This window comes from Etheostoma cragini, chromosome 17 (assembly GCF_013103735.1).
Source record: "Etheostoma cragini isolate CJK2018 chromosome 17, CSU_Ecrag_1.0, whole genome shotgun sequence".
NCBI lineage: Eukaryota > Metazoa > Chordata > Actinopteri > Perciformes > Percidae > Etheostoma > Etheostoma cragini.
The window spans coordinates 14,814,089-14,830,246 of NC_048423.1; the positions used below are offsets into that span (position 1 = coordinate 14,814,089).

A 16,158-nucleotide genomic window follows, 5' to 3' on the forward strand; every position below is an offset into this window, starting at 1 on the left:
ATGTCTTCCAGGGGGGGTCGATTGATTTTTGGTTGGTGGTTGGAATTACTAAACAATGTATGCTTTCATTTAATAGGCCCATGTTTTGACATCTAAATGATGTTATGCTCAATTTAATTACTTTTAGAGTTGAAGTGTTGTAGACTGTGTATCAAAAACTGGATATATAACTATAAACAATACTTTCAACTCAAAGTATATGCCGTAGGCCCATATATAGCATCTAATTACACCTGGGGTGTTAAAATCAAACATTTAGAATGTTTATGAGGAATAAAAGGGGATGTACAGGAAAAAACCTGTGTGTTCCTTTATTATGTTGATTCAACTTATGGACACTTTTCCACCAATCTCTTTTATATGTTTGTATTAGTTGTGAAGCCTGTGTGCTTCTTTAATGACAACAGTGAAAACCAAACTATAAACACTTTCAATGTTACTGATCAAAAGTCTATGAATGCATAAATAAGTGGTTGAGTTTGACTTCGATGTAGTTTACAGTGAGCACATAAAAGCATCATAAATTCAAATACATTTTTCTTTCAAAACAAAGTGACGACATCAAATAGTAATCTTCAAGTTCTCATCTGTCCAGTTCAGTGGTGCTGCCTCATTTCCCAGTGGTTAGGGTGTTACTGGCTCTTTTGTTTTATTGATAAATTATGAGCAATTTAAAATTCCAGTCTCCTCCAACTCCCAGAAATGCAGCACGAAAAGTTAGGTCAGACAGGATCTTTAATAACCTATAAATCGAAATACATGATGCGTTTCAATGTTGAACAAGCGTTTTATTTTGTTTCACATATTTTTATGTGCTTTTGAACAGGTTACATTGTGAGAATACATATATTTTTATTTGTTTTCAGTTTTGGGGATGTTGGCAAATCTTTCTGATCAAAAGTTTGCTGGCAGATGTAGACTGGCAAATAGGGGTTTGAATTAACTGCTCATAACAACTGCTGGGCTTTTCTTTTCTTTATGTCACAAGTCAAAGATGTTTAAGCACCAGTTACAGTATGGGCCAACCCTTCTGACACCTCCCAATATATATATATAATTAGAAAATTATAGAGTACAATTATATCATGATTTCAAATGAGTGTAAATTCATAGTGACCCTTATTTCCATACAAATTACAACATGAATGTATTGACCGCAGTGCCACACCCGGCTTCTGAGTGCACATCCAACTTACTTTGGTGATAAAAACATCTATTGTTTAAGAGTAACTTCACAGAGACAGACACCATTTACAAGCTCTGACTTGTCCATCCTACCCTTCTTCATCTAGGTCAATCAGTGCTTCAAGGCAGACATTTCTTTCTTGTCTTTTCTCCACTCCCACAGGACTGACAATCTCCCAAAATGAGGAATACTTAAAGTGTGTCTTTGTTAGTTGTTCATTCAGTTTTTTTAAAGCCCTTCTTTACAGAAGTGGGTGATCTATGCATGTGTTGTAAGGGGTTTTATGTTGTATGAACACATACAGACCCTTGAAACCACTTGCGCAAATAATGTCAAATTTAATCTAAAATCTAAGTGTAAAACAATACTCACATGTTGTAAAGCCTGATGCCACAGTCACACTAGGAGACAACACTGTGCACACATACCGCCACACCAACATTTACTCTGTTTGCCTGCACCCACAGATAAGCAGTAAGCTTGCAGTTTCATTTTCTCTCACATGTACGTTAAAAGCAGAAAAAGTACACTAACTGATCAACAGGGTTTGGTCTTCAAGTCTTGACTTCAGTAAGCATTATCAACTTCTAACTGTTCCCACTGTTTATCTTCCTCTGTCCCTTTTGGGGAAAAGCTGTTTCTCTGTCCCACCCTGCTTGGTCCAAAAGGTCAAGCAGAAGCTTCCGGTACAGTTTCAGAAAGCATTTTTTTGCAAATCATGTTGTGTTAGAACTGGTGCCGTGAAAAGGGAAAGGGAAAAAAGAAGCTTCTTCAGTAAAACATGTTCAAGCCTCCATACAAGTACATTTGTATTGCCACTGCCTGACAGTAGAGGAATCTGAGGCTCACGTAGCCGTCCTGTGGTTTGGTGACAGTGGTAGTGTTGGTACCAGGACAGGCCCAGGACTGCCGGGAGGCTCCACAACCAGATCTTCTCTCAAGATGCCCTCTGTGATGCCAAAATGGAGCCAGAGTTTAGAGGGCAGCTCTAGCGACCTTTGTTCTTCTTGGCATTTCCCTAAAGGAAACAAAAAACATGAGCTCAGTTCTGCAAAATAAGTAAATCAAGTAATTTTCAGGACTGATATAATATTTTAAGTACTGCGTTGCGTTTAAGTGCAGCAAGTTCAAAAAGATCAAATTTGTTTTGCATTCGGTTTAGAAATCTAAAAACATGCTGAGGCTGGTCTCTGGCCTTTAAAAGAAAATCACCACCTTCAGGTCTCAAACATGTTCTGTCCTGCAACTTCCCAACACACAAACCATCTGTGTGCACACAAGCAAGAACATGTACGCTTAAAAAAAAACAGGCCTCTCTCATTTCTGCAGCTTTAACTTAACGACTACTTCAGATGGTTCCAGCAGGTGCTTTTCCCATCAGGCCCGGCAGTTGACCTCCCAGTTCACCTCATTACTGACAGAAACTTTACAATGTCACATTTCACTGCCAAAACTGAAATGATCTTTCACACTCCCTGAAGCCACTGGATTTTTAATCACTCCCCTTTAAAGCATAACTCTCGCCAAAATACAACCTAGGATCTTTTTGTGAATGTACCCGAGTCAAACTTGTTTTACGGTCAAATGGCCTTTTCAAAATCACTATTTTTAAAAGCCAAAGAAGGCTTGACACAACACGAAACGTTGCTCAAAGGATCACCAGGGGCTCTACACATGAACTCGAGCATTAACAACATTGTTTGTGTACACAGAGATAACTAAAAGGTTTTCAAATGACTCGCAACAAATTATCCATTTATTTATACGTAATTAAGCTTTAGGAGCTTTCCATCTTTACTCTCCTTCCTCGACTATTTTTGACTTGCTGGATGGATGCCTACCGGAAAAAAAAATCAGCTACAGTGAGTTGATCAAAACTTTTAGTAAACTCTGTGAAAACAAACAATGATGTCAATGCTTGAGTTCATGTGTAGAGCCCCTGGTGATGTTTTTTGATGTGATCATACTAGTGCACCTAGCACTCCCATTCAAAAGGCCATTTGGCCGAAAAACAATAGTACGGTGAATCTTAAAAGTGGCGCATCCGTCCTAATTATGCTTTTAAAACATAAGTTTGACATGGGTACATTCACAAAAAGACCCTAGGTTGTAATTTGGCGAGAGTTTCGCTTTAATGACAGAGCTTTTAGATGTATTTGACTGACGGCATGTGACAGCTAAAAACAAACCTGAGAGCGAAGCTACATTTTAGGCAACACTTGAATTGACAAGAGCTTAAATTTAAAAGGATAAAAAGGCTGTTGTACCTTGCTGCCCAGTTTGAGCGTGTCGATTTCCTCTCTCTGCTTGCTCAAAGTCTCATTCATGCTACACAGGTGGTCGCTCATCATGCTGAGCTGGTCTTCGTAGCTCCTCTTTGTCGTAGCCAGCTCATCCTGTGTGAGAGACATCACAGTTACAATGTCTTCTCAGCTGGGAGGAGGCTAATGTCTATACTTAGACAGGAAGCTCTTTGGTAATGAGACTGCTTTTTACCTGCAAGCGTGTGATGTTCTGATTAGCCAGTTTGACCTCTTCGCTCAGAGTCTCCCGTGACTTTTCTGCAATGGCTAATCTCTTGGCCAAAGCTCGACACTACAAAAGGGAAAAAAAGGAAAGTCAACAATTGCTGCCTCGATAGGAATAATGCATGACCAGCATACTTTACAGATCTTATAAGCAAGGAAAGGGAGATATTTCTATGAGTAATGGGTATATTTGAGGACAACGCCAAAGGTAAATGCACAATGTTTGAAACAGTGACAGTTTAATACTTGAGACACTGACTCAAGATGAAGTCATCGCTGTTGCTACGATACCGTGTGTGGATGAATGACATGCCAGTTAAGTCACAAACGGTCTGGATGTCACATAGAGAAGTATCTACATTCAGATCGAGCCTCACCGAAAGACTAAAAATATAAGCTGTCAGTTTCTTGGAAAAAAGGCAACACTTGGTAATAATGGCACTCAAAAACCATTTCCAAAGAGGAAAGAACAGAGAAACCAGGTTCACTTCTGCAGATTATATGCTCTCTGTTCTCAAGCAAATTTAAGAAACAGACAAAAATAGTACATATTAGGATGTGACTGTTGTGCACTAATTGTATTTGGTCGTTTAGTGGAGGTTATAAGAGTTTCCATATCTGTTTCCAGATGACATGCAATGTTAGCAATGCTGTGTGTGACAAAAAGGTCCGTTCTTTGCTACAAGGAGCAGTTTAGTTAGGGCTTTACCTCAGAGTGAAAGTGCACAGCTTTGCTGTCTGAAATCTGGAGCTGGGTGGTGAGCTCGCCCACTCTGGCCATGTAGTGAGTCTTTATCAGCTGCTCCCTGGACTCCTCATCTCCCATCTGCAAACATAGGCACAACATCCAGCTAGATAAGACAGTCTTTCCTTCTGAAAAGTATCATAAATGTAAATAAATTCTTTTTTTTAAAGGAAGTATTTTAGGAACTCTGTTAATATGGTTGTAAAGAGTAGTAGCTCACATGGTCAACTGTAGGTGTTGTGCACAGCATGCCAACCTGGTGGAAAGACAAAGAGAGAAACATCTCAGGAACTTCATCATAGATCAGATGTTAAAAAATCCCCTTTAAGATCAGAAAGGCCTCCAACACTGCTAAAAATCATATAAGCTAATACACAAGATGTTTATGATGTTTAGGATTTTAATTATTTTAGGAAGCCTAATAACATCTGGCTAGGGGACCGCCGATGAAAACTAGCCTATGGCTAACTCGGGTACGCTTACATTTGCTTCGAATGTTGATCAGTGTACATTGTCCCCTTTTCAAATAAACAAATAAATGAAAAAAATAACTGAAGAAGTACAGAGACTAGTGAGTTGACTGCTCTGGATTGTAACTGAACTGCAAACTCTGCACTGACTTGCATAAACAATAGTAATCTTCTAACGTGCCACATCAGCACATTGGAAGTCTAAGTTATTTTACGCAAAAACCTTGCTTAGCTTGGGAGCTACAAAAAAGAACGACAATACTCCCTTTGTTGAAGCAAATCAGCCATGCATCAGACACCAGTGCTATGGGCAGAAAATGTCCCCTGCTAGCGAAAACTAAGTACGACAGCCAATAGCGTAACTGTACCAGGCTGGTGCAGAGCGTAGTCTCTCTTCCAGCAGGCTTCTGCTCTTTCTCCACTTCCTCAAGGCTTTGTGCGAGTGTGCTGGCTGCAGCTGGTTGTGAGTGTTGACTTCCCCCGACAGCTGTGGCGAGCTGCGTTTCCAGGTCGGCAATGCGCTGGTTCTCCTTTTCCAACCGCACCTTCCCCAGCTGGGCCTCCAGGAGCCAGTGCTCCTTCTCCTGCTCCAGCCGAGCAATCTTCTCCTGGCTCTGATGCACCTGCAGGAGGCCAATGGGGAGGGCAAACCAGTGGACAAAAGCCCAATAAGCTCTATCTTTATACAATAATCTTTCCGACTTTGTACTCAATTGCAAACTTGGTGAGGGAGTGACATATTGAAGCAGGTTGATATGGAACTGCACATATTTGGCACATTGAAGGGCACATTTACAAAAGAAAAATAAAGAAAAACAAAACAAACTCTTTGAACTTTCTAGGGACAAAACATGCAGAGGCTAACTAGTCAATTCTTCACACCCCGTCCCTAAAGAGACGCTGTCTGCAAAATGTCTGAAATATTACAAGACTGATTGGTATTATTTTAAGACTTTAAGCTTTAAGCTTTTCCACATACCAGCGTTTTCCCAGAAACTATTGTTGGAGTTTTGGGCTGTAATCTCCCAGTCGACTAGTCGATTTATTGGTCGATACGTTCTGGCTCGACCAAAAATCGGATTGGTCGATTTTTTGCAGTGTTATTCCATCAGGTGGAAGCATAGACCGTAACTGTCTATGGGTAGAAAGCACTAATTGCCAATGGGGATGTTTTCAGAGCATTTCTGTTTCACAGGTATCAGTCTGTCTTCAGAACACCCCCGTTTTATCTTTTGTTGGATTAGCCCGACCCACTGGGGACAGTTTGAAGATGGAACTAGAAAGCCTTGTTTTATTGGTTTGCAGAATATTTATTTGATTGGGAGTGTTTCATTTCCAGTCTGTCCTCCTCCACCATGTCGAAGACATCGCCAGTGTGGCAGCATTTTACAAAAACAGACAACGGGAGAAAGTTGAATGCAAAGTTTGCAAGCAACAGATTGCATATCGCAGCTCGACAACAAAAATGGCATATCTCCTAAAAACGCTAAGCTAACCTGTCTGCGTTAGGTTGACCTATGTGTTTTGAGTAGGCTATATGAACATATCAGAATTGGCATATTTCATAGTCTAATAATCGTTTTATAACTACCGGCGCACCCACCTGCAACGACGGTAGCACTCCCCAGACACACCCAGACCCCCCCAGACCCTGCTGGATGTTAAGCCTCTATCATCCAAACGCAAAAATAATATCACGGAAGGAATTGTTAACTTTATTGCTCAGGATATGAGGCCCATTGCTGTTATGGAGGGCTGAGGTTTTAAGAACTTGTTAATATACAGCGCCAGCACGAGTAAGAGTAAAAGCTTTAAACTAATAGTCTCTCAGTGTCTCCGTACGAGGACACAGAGCACTGATGTAGCGCTGTCAGAGCAGACAGACAAGTGGCATTTTAGTGCAAAAATAATTAGGTCCAAAACAATTTAATATACTGAAAATAGCCTAAAAGGACAAGTACTGCGGGACAGTACAGTTATTTAATTTCTTTTTTTTTTTTTTTTTTTTTTTTTTTTTTTAAGAAGAGTCTTTGAGTTGAGTGTCATACCTGCTGAGTGAGACCTTCTCTGCTCTCAGTGGAGCTGGTGAGAATACGACGGTTTGACAGGGCTTCTTTGTATGGAACGGACAGCGGCCTGGCCTGAATGAAGAAACCAAACAAGAAGTATAGTGGGAAGACGGTCATTTTTCAATAAAAGAAAGAATAAAAGCAAAGCAACTACAAGAACATGAGTCATAAAGTGCAGGGGCAATACAATACTGAAAAAGGTAGATAAACAGCAACTCTGGGGGCTTTCACTACAAACACTTTGTCATGAGCTAAGACCTGGAACTCACCAGCGGACTTAGGCATCCACTAACCTTTTTGATAGCATGGATATAGGCAGCTGCTTTCTTTTTGTTGGCCAGCATACTTTCTGCTTGCAAGGGATTAAGGGGTACTGTGCTGCCTCTTGGACTGTAGCCTGATGATGTGAAGAAGTCCAAGTTGTTGCTGAAAAAAGTGGCAATCTGCAACAAAACAGTGACGTAATGGCTCATATTAAAATTAAAGAGATCTTTTGCAGTCTCCTTAGCTATAGACACACAAATTATGCATATCTCAATGCAGATACTCAGCATTCTGTTTAGCCTCAAATTTACCAGTGTGTTTACATCAGATGATGATAACACCACCAAGTGTCCAGGATGATAAATGTCTGAGCAATTAAGCTTTTGCCGGCAGAGATGATCACTCTCAAAATGCAGCTCACTCCACACAGGGTGTTATTCAGCAGACACATCTCAGCCAACGCTTCACTTAATTCACTAAGAGAAATCATTTATCCCTTTACTCTGACAGGGGAGCAGCTGTACAAGCTGCGAGTTGGACTGTATCTTTGAACATTTAACCGCTGCACACCTGAGTCCTATCGTACTGTGGTGGCAAATTTACCAATGGGATCCATATCTCACTGCTACTTAAAAGTAAGCTTTTGTGCATTGCAGATAACAAATAATACATGCTGTTTGAACATACCATACAGGGAATATAAACCTGCCAGCTGCCTGCCCCCTGTTGGCCATACCTTGCCAGTGCTGCTGGTCAGAGAGCCCAAAGATCCCAGCAGGCACTCTGTGGTGGTACAGAGCTTCTGGGTGATAGTGGGGAGGTCCTGCTCTAAGCCTGCTTTCTGGTTGTAATGCTTTGACATCTCTGGACACACAGGGAAGGATCAGAGCAGTAGAAGAAGCATTTAGACAATCTGTTGACTTTGAGTCCTATCTTTAGCTTCAACATCTACATATGACATTTGTATCTTTTGAAATCGGCTGTTTTGAGACGCTCTCTTACTGATGTGTTGTAACAAATTTTATTTTATATTTGAAACCTGCATGTCTTTAGTGTATATTTGACAACAAATGCTGTCCCCACAAGAACCAAGACAGAGGTACTCATTCCATAAACACATTTCCACTCAGCTAACTGTGTCAGCAGTACACATAAGTGACTCTTCTATGCCAGAGAGCACTAAATTGTACTTCCATTTGGCATCGCAGTTTGATGAATGCTACACTTATGCATCTGGATATTTACACTTCAAAAACTAGGCTACTGGGTGTCGTTGTAAAAAGAGAAAATGTGTCCGACTTTCATGAATGGCAACAGCAGCTAGGTGGTTACATGAAGGAATCTGTGAGACGCTGGTTGCAAAAGGCTCCGTATAAGAAATGGCTCGTGGTGCTGCTTACCTTTAATGGCATCGTGAAGACTGTGTAGGCAGCCAGCCAGCTGAGTGAAGACAGCTGAGGTGCTGCTCTGTGGCATGGCATCCTGCCGAACACCTGAGACACATTGCACAAATTTGTACAACAAGCATATCGCATCACTTCACAGCACCTGTTCTTTCCATTAGGTACATTTTCTAATCACATTTTAACTATCTACAATAAATGATCTATGTTAACCTACTGGGTAAGGCCAACAGATAAATGTAGCTCTGCAGTTTCTCAAACACAGAAGTTACTCTCTTCATGTCACTCTGCAGCTCCTGGTTTTTCGCAATAAGGGCAGCAGTACAAAGAGGTGTGTTGGACTCTTCTTCCAGACTGGAAAGAGAAGAGAAAATCATTACAGCCTTCTCCATTTCTCTTTTACACACACACGGACACACATACACACACATGGAGACACACACACGGACATGCCCGCACCTTTTCAGCTGGTAGGGAAGAATCTTTTGAAGATAGTGGGTGTATGATGAGAAATTATCAGCGAAGCTTTTCAGCTTGACAACAGTCTCCTTCAATTAAAGAAAAAAAAAAAGACAAAATAAATGGATGGCTATAAGCAAGCTTCACAAACACGGCCACAATGTGCCTGTCCAAAAACCATTTACCATTACTGTGACGGTGTCCTCTGTGATGCTTTGGTGTAACTGCAGACAGCTGTCCTCCAGGGGGCGCACATAGGCTGCATTCTCGTGTAGATATTGAGAAAACTAGGTAGAGAGAGGAATCGTTCCTTTAGTTTGTAAACTAAAAACCACTGCTCCTGTCCTTTATGGTTTGCTTTATTGTGCACCTGTAATATGATAGGCAGTCTGTATTTATTGTGTACAGGTGCCACACCTTCTGGTTAAGAGGGGAGATGGGCTCGATGGAGGAGTCCAGGGGATAGATGTGCACTCTCTGTTCCGTGTAGGAGTGGAAGTTCAACAGAGCCGCCACCAGGTCCTGAATAAAGCTCAGGGCCTGACCTGACAAGTCCCGGGCTTTAAGCTAAAAGCACAGAAAGGACACACAACACACAAACTCAATGTTTCAATCTTGTATCTAAAACAATTCAGCTGTATGATCTAACCTGTGACAAATGGTCATTATTTCTACCAAACAAGAGGGTGATTAATTGATTAGTCAATCAAAAACCTTTGTGATAACTTAATATTTTAAGTTTTTTTTTAATGTAAAGATATCGCTTTTCAAGATCCAGCTTCTACATTGTGTGGATTTTTTATATTTCTTTTAGTGCTGTCAGTTAAACACGTTATTAACGGTGTTAACACAAACCCATTTTGACGGCATCAATTTATTTCTCGCAAGATTAACATTCTTTTTGGTCTTGCAAATGTTGTAGTTTTTTTCACATGCTGTTGCAAAAACTAGTAACGTTAGAAAAACTACAACACCACAGTGGATCTAGGTAGACCAGAAAAAAAAAAAAGGCACACTGCACACTTGTTTGGCCTCGCGAGCCGGCCAAAGAGTAGTAACGTTACGTTTTGAGTGGATGGCGTGCGCAAGACGCCAAATGGATGCCAATAAGATTCTAAATGGAAAGTTTACTGTTTAAAAGTTGCCAAATGGTTCCGTTGACAAGACCAAAGTGATCCGTGTGTTTTGTCGTTGGGAACTGAGCTATCATCGCAGCACGTCCAGTCTGAAATACCACTTGATGCCAAAGCACACAGCTGATGCCAATTCTCCCCCCCTCGTCAAAGTATTGTTTTCCCTTTTATTGATGGACAGTGTTACGTTGTGCGATAGATTATTTGCTCCAAGTGTGAATGTTACGTGTGAAATTGAACACTACAGTAGACTATATTCCAACGTTTTCAATAAATAAACATTTACAAAAGCAAACTAATCCACTTTTCCATTTTAGGTGCCTTAAAATGAGAATGAAATAATGGGACAAAAAGAAATCAAGGGACATTTAGACTAGATAAAAATGTGTGAGTGTGATTAATTGCCAGTTAACTATGTAATTAATGCAATTAAATATGTTAATCGTTTGACAGCACAAATATATTTGTCTTAAAGCACAACTCACGCCAAAATGCAACCTAGGGTGTTTTTGTGAATGTACCCGAGTCAAATCTTTGTTTAAAAGCATAATTAGGACAGAATTGCCAATTTTAAGATTTACCGTATCTTTGTTTTTCCGTCAAATGTCCTTTTGAATGGAGTGCTAGGGGCACCACTATAATTGCATAAAAATCGCTATTTTAAAAACACAAAGAAGGCTCGACACAACATGAAACTTTGCTCAAAAGGATCACCAGGGGCTCTACACATGAACTGGAGCATTAACAACATTGTTTGCGTTCACAGGGTTTACTAAAAAGGCGAGATGACGGCAGGTGGGAAACCGCTACAGTGAGTCGTTCAAAAACTCTACTAAACAAAAATAATCAACAGCTTTCTCAACTCTATAACTGAATCTGCAGAATTGCCTTCATTCAGTATTTGATGATAGCTGAGCATTATTGTCAGAGTCCTTGGTTATTAGTTAATTAACAACAAATTAACATGTTTTGTAAAATAACAAGGTGGGTACTTTGTGGGTGTCTGTATTATGAAATATATTTGTAACTTTAAACAGTAGATAAGGCACACTTATTCTCTTTAGACCAATGAGATGCATGTGCACGGTTTTTTTCTCACTCACTTGGTGCCTTCGATTGTGTGGTGGTACATTTAGGCTGTTGTAGTCACCAAATTCTGCAGAGTGAGAAATAAAAGAAGTTAACCCAGAGCAGATCCTCAGTCCCTGCACTGAACTTTATTGACTCGACAAACGTAGCTTAAATGATTTACCCTCCTGCCTCCTTGCGTGCAATATTACAGTTTGGTGTAGCATTACACTATTTACTCCTGGGCACAACGGTGTAATGGTATCAGTGACAAAGCCATCGATGTTCTCAAAGAGATGTTTGCTCTGTGGCAGATCGTTTTTGTCAAAGTGGCTCAGTGCCAGATACTCACTTGTGTCATTGAAGGGCACTTTCTCCTGGATAACACTGCTGCTTTGTTTCACCTGTCTGTTCAGCTCAGACTGGCACCGCCTTAGCTGCTGCTGACTGCAGACAGAGAGCAACAACAAATAACTACAATAGACATGTAAAATGTGAAGTGTACATTACCAAGGTTTATGTCAAAAACTAAATCACAATCCAGTTCTCTAAAATTAAGGATGCTGGTATGTGACCAACTTTTTCCCAGATCCTTTCAACACTTTTCTTTGTCTAGTATCCATCATTGGAGTTTACCTGAATACGCTATAACTACATGGAGTATGGATAAGTACCTCCAACATGCAAATCACCCTTTTTGGTTTTCTAACGCCATGTTGGCAGATTAAATTAATCTCAAACCATAAATAAAAAGGATGATGTACCACTCCTCTGTTCGCATTCTGCATTCTTTTGCTTCTCTCTCTAGGGTCTGTGCTTTCACCTATCAAAAGAAAGGGGAAAGAATATACATACATATATTTGAATGAACTTTATTTAACTTACAATTATATAATGTACTACATCCTCCTCCGGTTTGTCCTCACCTCTAAACGTGCCTTGTCACTCTGCAGCCGCTCGATTGTTTCCATGTACTTAGCGGTGAGTCCGTCTACAACAGCCTGGTGCTGCTCCGAGTCTTTTTCCAGCTCCTGTAGTCGTGTCATCAGCTCGGCCACCTGCCTCCTGTGCTGCTCGTCTGCTTCATAGAACTTATGTGTTTGCAGCAAAAAACAGAGCCATCACATGCATGGCCTCACCAATACATTAACTGCATTTACAGAACAATGACAGCCCATTATAAACACAACGCGGCTGCTTACTTGAATATGAAGTCGCTCATTTTCTTCTATCTTTTTCTGCAGGTCCTCATCAAAAACACTCTGGGTCTCCAGACCATGCTGTGAGGGAGAGTCCGCTTTACTCTATAGGGGGTGGAGATATAATAGCAGCTATAAATAATGATCTTTTGGCTCTACAAACAGTACTGTTTAATCATAATCATTATTGAGTTGACAAATTTCATATTCAATCTTAAAACTAATGTTTTGGCTTTATGAATGCTTCCTGTTCCCTCTACCCAACTGTGTGGCCTCTCCCTTATTTCTCCTCATGATCACCTTCCCCTTTTTGCCCTTGGCTTCACTGACAGCTAGCTCTTCCTGCAGCAGCTCCACTCTCTTGGCCAGCTGTTGGTTCCTGAAGCTGAGACTGTCCATCTCCTGCTCCTGCTTCCTCAGGCTCTGGTCCCTCTGCTTCAGCTGCTCCTATTGAGGATAATGACAAAGATGTCACACCTAAACTTGCTGTAGATGGCTTCATACAAACTGGCACATTAAGCAAATCACTCCCTCCAAGACCTGATATTGCAGAGCTTGCTTTGATTCATAAAAAGGCTCTCTGGCAAATATGGCAGTGCTAACAATGTGCAACTTCAGCATAACTAATAGCAACACTGCATGACGTACTAGTATGATAAGTGGATTTGTTTAGCAAATATAAAAATAGTTGTTTACACTTCTTCAATAGGCCTTATGATTAGTCTGGCAACCTGATGATGTACAGTACCAGTCATAAGTTTGGACATGCTTTTGCATTTACTTGAATGGGACAGTGTGTCCAAACGTTAGACCGGCGCTGTACATCATTATAGAAAGACAGGATTGCAGTTATAATCTGGAATCTCCAAAACATAGTTCTGGCATATTTATTTAGCCTGTATCAGTAGTAAAATTGTAAATAACAGCTGTAGATCATAATTCTTTTTTTTATTGTTTTATATGTCAGTTTACCTTAAATGAGGCAGAGTTGGCCTGTTCATCCACCACTCCCTTCTTTAGCACCTGGTTCTGGGCACGGAGCTGTAAAAACATACAGAGGATGAGAGATTAATGCAATACAACATGGTATCAGTGGTCAGGATTGAGGTGCTAAGTGAGTTTTCGAATTAATAATGATGTTGTATACGTGTATAATAATAATAATAATAATACATTTTATTTAAAGACGCCTTTCTTGGCACTCAAGGGCGCCGCACAGGGAATTCATAAATTAAGAACAGCAAAACAAATACTATACAACAGAAAAACAAATACTATACAACAGCAAAACAAATACTATACAACAGCAAAACAAATACTATACAACAGCAAAACAAATACTATACAACAGCTAAACAAATACTATACAACAGCAAAACAAATACTATACAACAGCAAAACAAATACTATACAACAGAAAAACAAATACTATACAACAGAAAAACAAATACTATACAACATGTACGTGTATGCAGCATCTAAAGATGAAAACATGTGTCTTTACACAGAAAATCTGTCATATGCTTGTGTATGTGTGGTTACAGTTTTTTTTCATGCTACTCTGCATAACATAATTTAAATCATTTAAACTCAGTGTTTATTGCTGTGTGGCTAGTGGGCATACAGTCTCACATAACAGCAGTATGTGTGACAACTACATAGTCAGCACTTCCTGAGCAGGATATGGTGCCTGGCTAACAGGGAGATCAGAGTTAAACAGGAAACAGCACACACTCCCCGTGCTGTCAGCTGACACAGAAACAAAGGGCGCAAACAGCTCACAAGAGAACATGCAGACTGATTGGCTTTTCTGTCACTTGTAAACAAATTAACCTTTAAAGAACTTTTATAGCACTTAGACACAGCCCGATTTTAGCTGTATGTTCAAATGTGGCACATAATATAATTATCTGACAACATTCAAGCTAAAAGCCATGATAACCACAATCCTATGCAATATCTGGTATTGTACTATATAAGAATATCAAAATAGTGTACACTCAGTTGTCTAGGCTATATGTTTATTAGGTACACCAGTACCTTCTGGATTCAATGAAAGGTCCCATAGCTACAGAAATGGCACGTACTAAGGAAAGTTCAGTGTGGGACTGGCTCTATTGGCTGTAATTCTGCACAAAGGCAAAATTTTGGTAAAGAAAATTCAGATATGGTATTAGAGGAACACTAAGGCCTATATAAAAGCATTGAAAAAGCACCATGTCATAGGACCTTTAAACCCTACCTTCATAAAATTATAATGTTGTAATGTCTCAAAAGTTGTAATTATGAGGGTGTAGTTTATTGGTTTGTTGAATTCCATTGTATTACACTACGATGTATTACACTAGAGGTGTTTCTTGTAAAAACACAAGTGTCAGTCTTAGGAAATATAATTCAACTGCACCACAAACTACATATTCCAAAACGACCATAACGTCCGTGTAGTTGAGTCAACAGCTCTTTAAAACAACATAATATTCATGAAGATAGGATTTATTGCAGAGCTAGTGTTACTCCCAGTTAAGTGACTCTCTCTACCCTGACAGGTCTGCATGGTCAGCTTCAACTATGGCATCCACTCTAGTAAAGTCCATTTCATAATGAATTTGTTTCTGTAATGAGCCCCGAATACTGTAGCTTTATGTGTAAATATGTTTAGGAAACAACTGTCATTGATTACAGATGTACATTGCTAGCAGGTGGCTAACACGATCAACACATTGGGTTCCAGCCTTGTCAATAACTGTGTATTTAACAATGACAACAACGTTAACTGTATCATTATTAGAAGTGCGAACATAAGCGGTGTTTTACCTTGGAGTACTCCTGTGCCAGCTTGCTGTATTTTGTTTGCAGATCTGTAACGTTAGCCATTGCCGCTGGAAACGTTTTTCCGTCGCTTATACGTTAATGCTAAAAAACGGTATCCTCGATTACCCGGCTATTGTTAGTTAGCTTCTTGGTGTAGCTACAGTTAGCTTGCCTGCCTGTAATTTTGACGAGGTGCACAGCAAACTTGGCTAGCTCAGGTTAGTTGCTTCACTGTTATTACTAAGTAACGTTGCTTCAGGGTGGCTTGTTCCGTTACTTAGTAACACTAACCAAGAAAACATTGTGACAAAGGGACGGTCATGAGTTCAAAAGTACAAAGAGGTTGGCTGTCATCTGATTTACGGTTACGTTTATTTCTAAAGCCGGCTAGTAGTGCAACTTGACAGCAACGCTGTTTTAAATTAACGTTAGCACTAGCGGTGACAGAGCTTGCTAGCTAGCGGACTAGCCAACAGCTAACTAGCTAGCTATGTAGCTAGCAAAACAAATTCCGAAACAGAGTAACACATGTAGCTGGGTGATATTCTATGTGACAGCAGCTGTATAACCCGCTGCGTCTGCAAATCGTGTCACAAAGTGTGCGTCGCTGCTGCTGAACTAGTCAAACAGCCGTGACAATCCATTAATCTGGAAAGAATACTTTCATTTTCCTCGAATGAGATCCGACCAGACACAAGCCCAGAGGTCAGAGTTCGGAACAGAAAGGTGGTGAGCTGATGTAAGCAGAGCGCCGTCTAGCGGCTAGCGTTGGAAGGAGATAGATAAATAAATAGATAGACAGACAGACAGACAGACAGACAGA

The 16,158-nt window shown here is 40.3% G+C and overlaps 1 protein-coding gene across 2 annotated transcripts; it reads right to left on the reverse strand.

The window, feature by feature from the left end:
- Positions 1-767: 767 nt before the first annotated feature.
- On the reverse strand, positions 768-16,069 carry ppp1r21 (protein phosphatase 1, regulatory subunit 21). Of its 2 annotated transcripts, none has more exons than XM_034897604.1 (22): positions 15,339-16,069; positions 13,497-13,565; positions 12,855-12,971; positions 12,528-12,629; positions 12,252-12,416; positions 12,090-12,148; positions 11,678-11,772; positions 11,361-11,413; positions 9,542-9,691; positions 9,310-9,411; positions 9,125-9,213; positions 8,883-9,019; positions 8,663-8,755; positions 7,999-8,126; positions 7,292-7,441; positions 6,978-7,070; positions 5,298-5,552; positions 4,680-4,715; positions 4,424-4,540; positions 3,683-3,781; positions 3,454-3,582; positions 768-2,204 (listed from the first exon to the last, which is right to left on the reverse strand). In XM_034897604.1, the coding sequence occupies exons 1-22, from the start codon at positions 15,396-15,398 to the stop codon at positions 2,175-2,177; spliced, it is 2,328 nt and encodes a 775-aa protein (XP_034753495.1). In that variant the 5' UTR covers positions 15,399-16,069; the 3' UTR covers positions 768-2,174. The 2 variants fall into 2 exon arrangements, with proteins under 2 accessions (XP_034753495.1, XP_034753494.1); XM_034897603.1 differs by having other exon boundaries at positions 12,825-12,971.
- Between the last annotated feature and the right edge of the window lie 89 nt (positions 16,070-16,158).

Excerpts from the sequence above, each read along its gene's own strand:
- ppp1r21 (XM_034897603.1), bottom strand. The coding sequence starts at position 15,398 with ATGGCTAACGTTACAGATCTGCAAACAAAATACAGCAAGCTGGCACAG. Across the intron at positions 11,414-11,677 it reads AGTGCCCTTCAATGACACAA|AATTTGGTGACTACAACAGC; the intron begins GTGAGTATCTGG and ends CTCACTCTGCAG. Across the intron at positions 4,541-4,679 it reads CAACACCTACAGTTGACCAT|ATGGGAGATGAGGAGTCCAG; the intron begins GTGAGCTACTAC and ends CTATGTTTGCAG.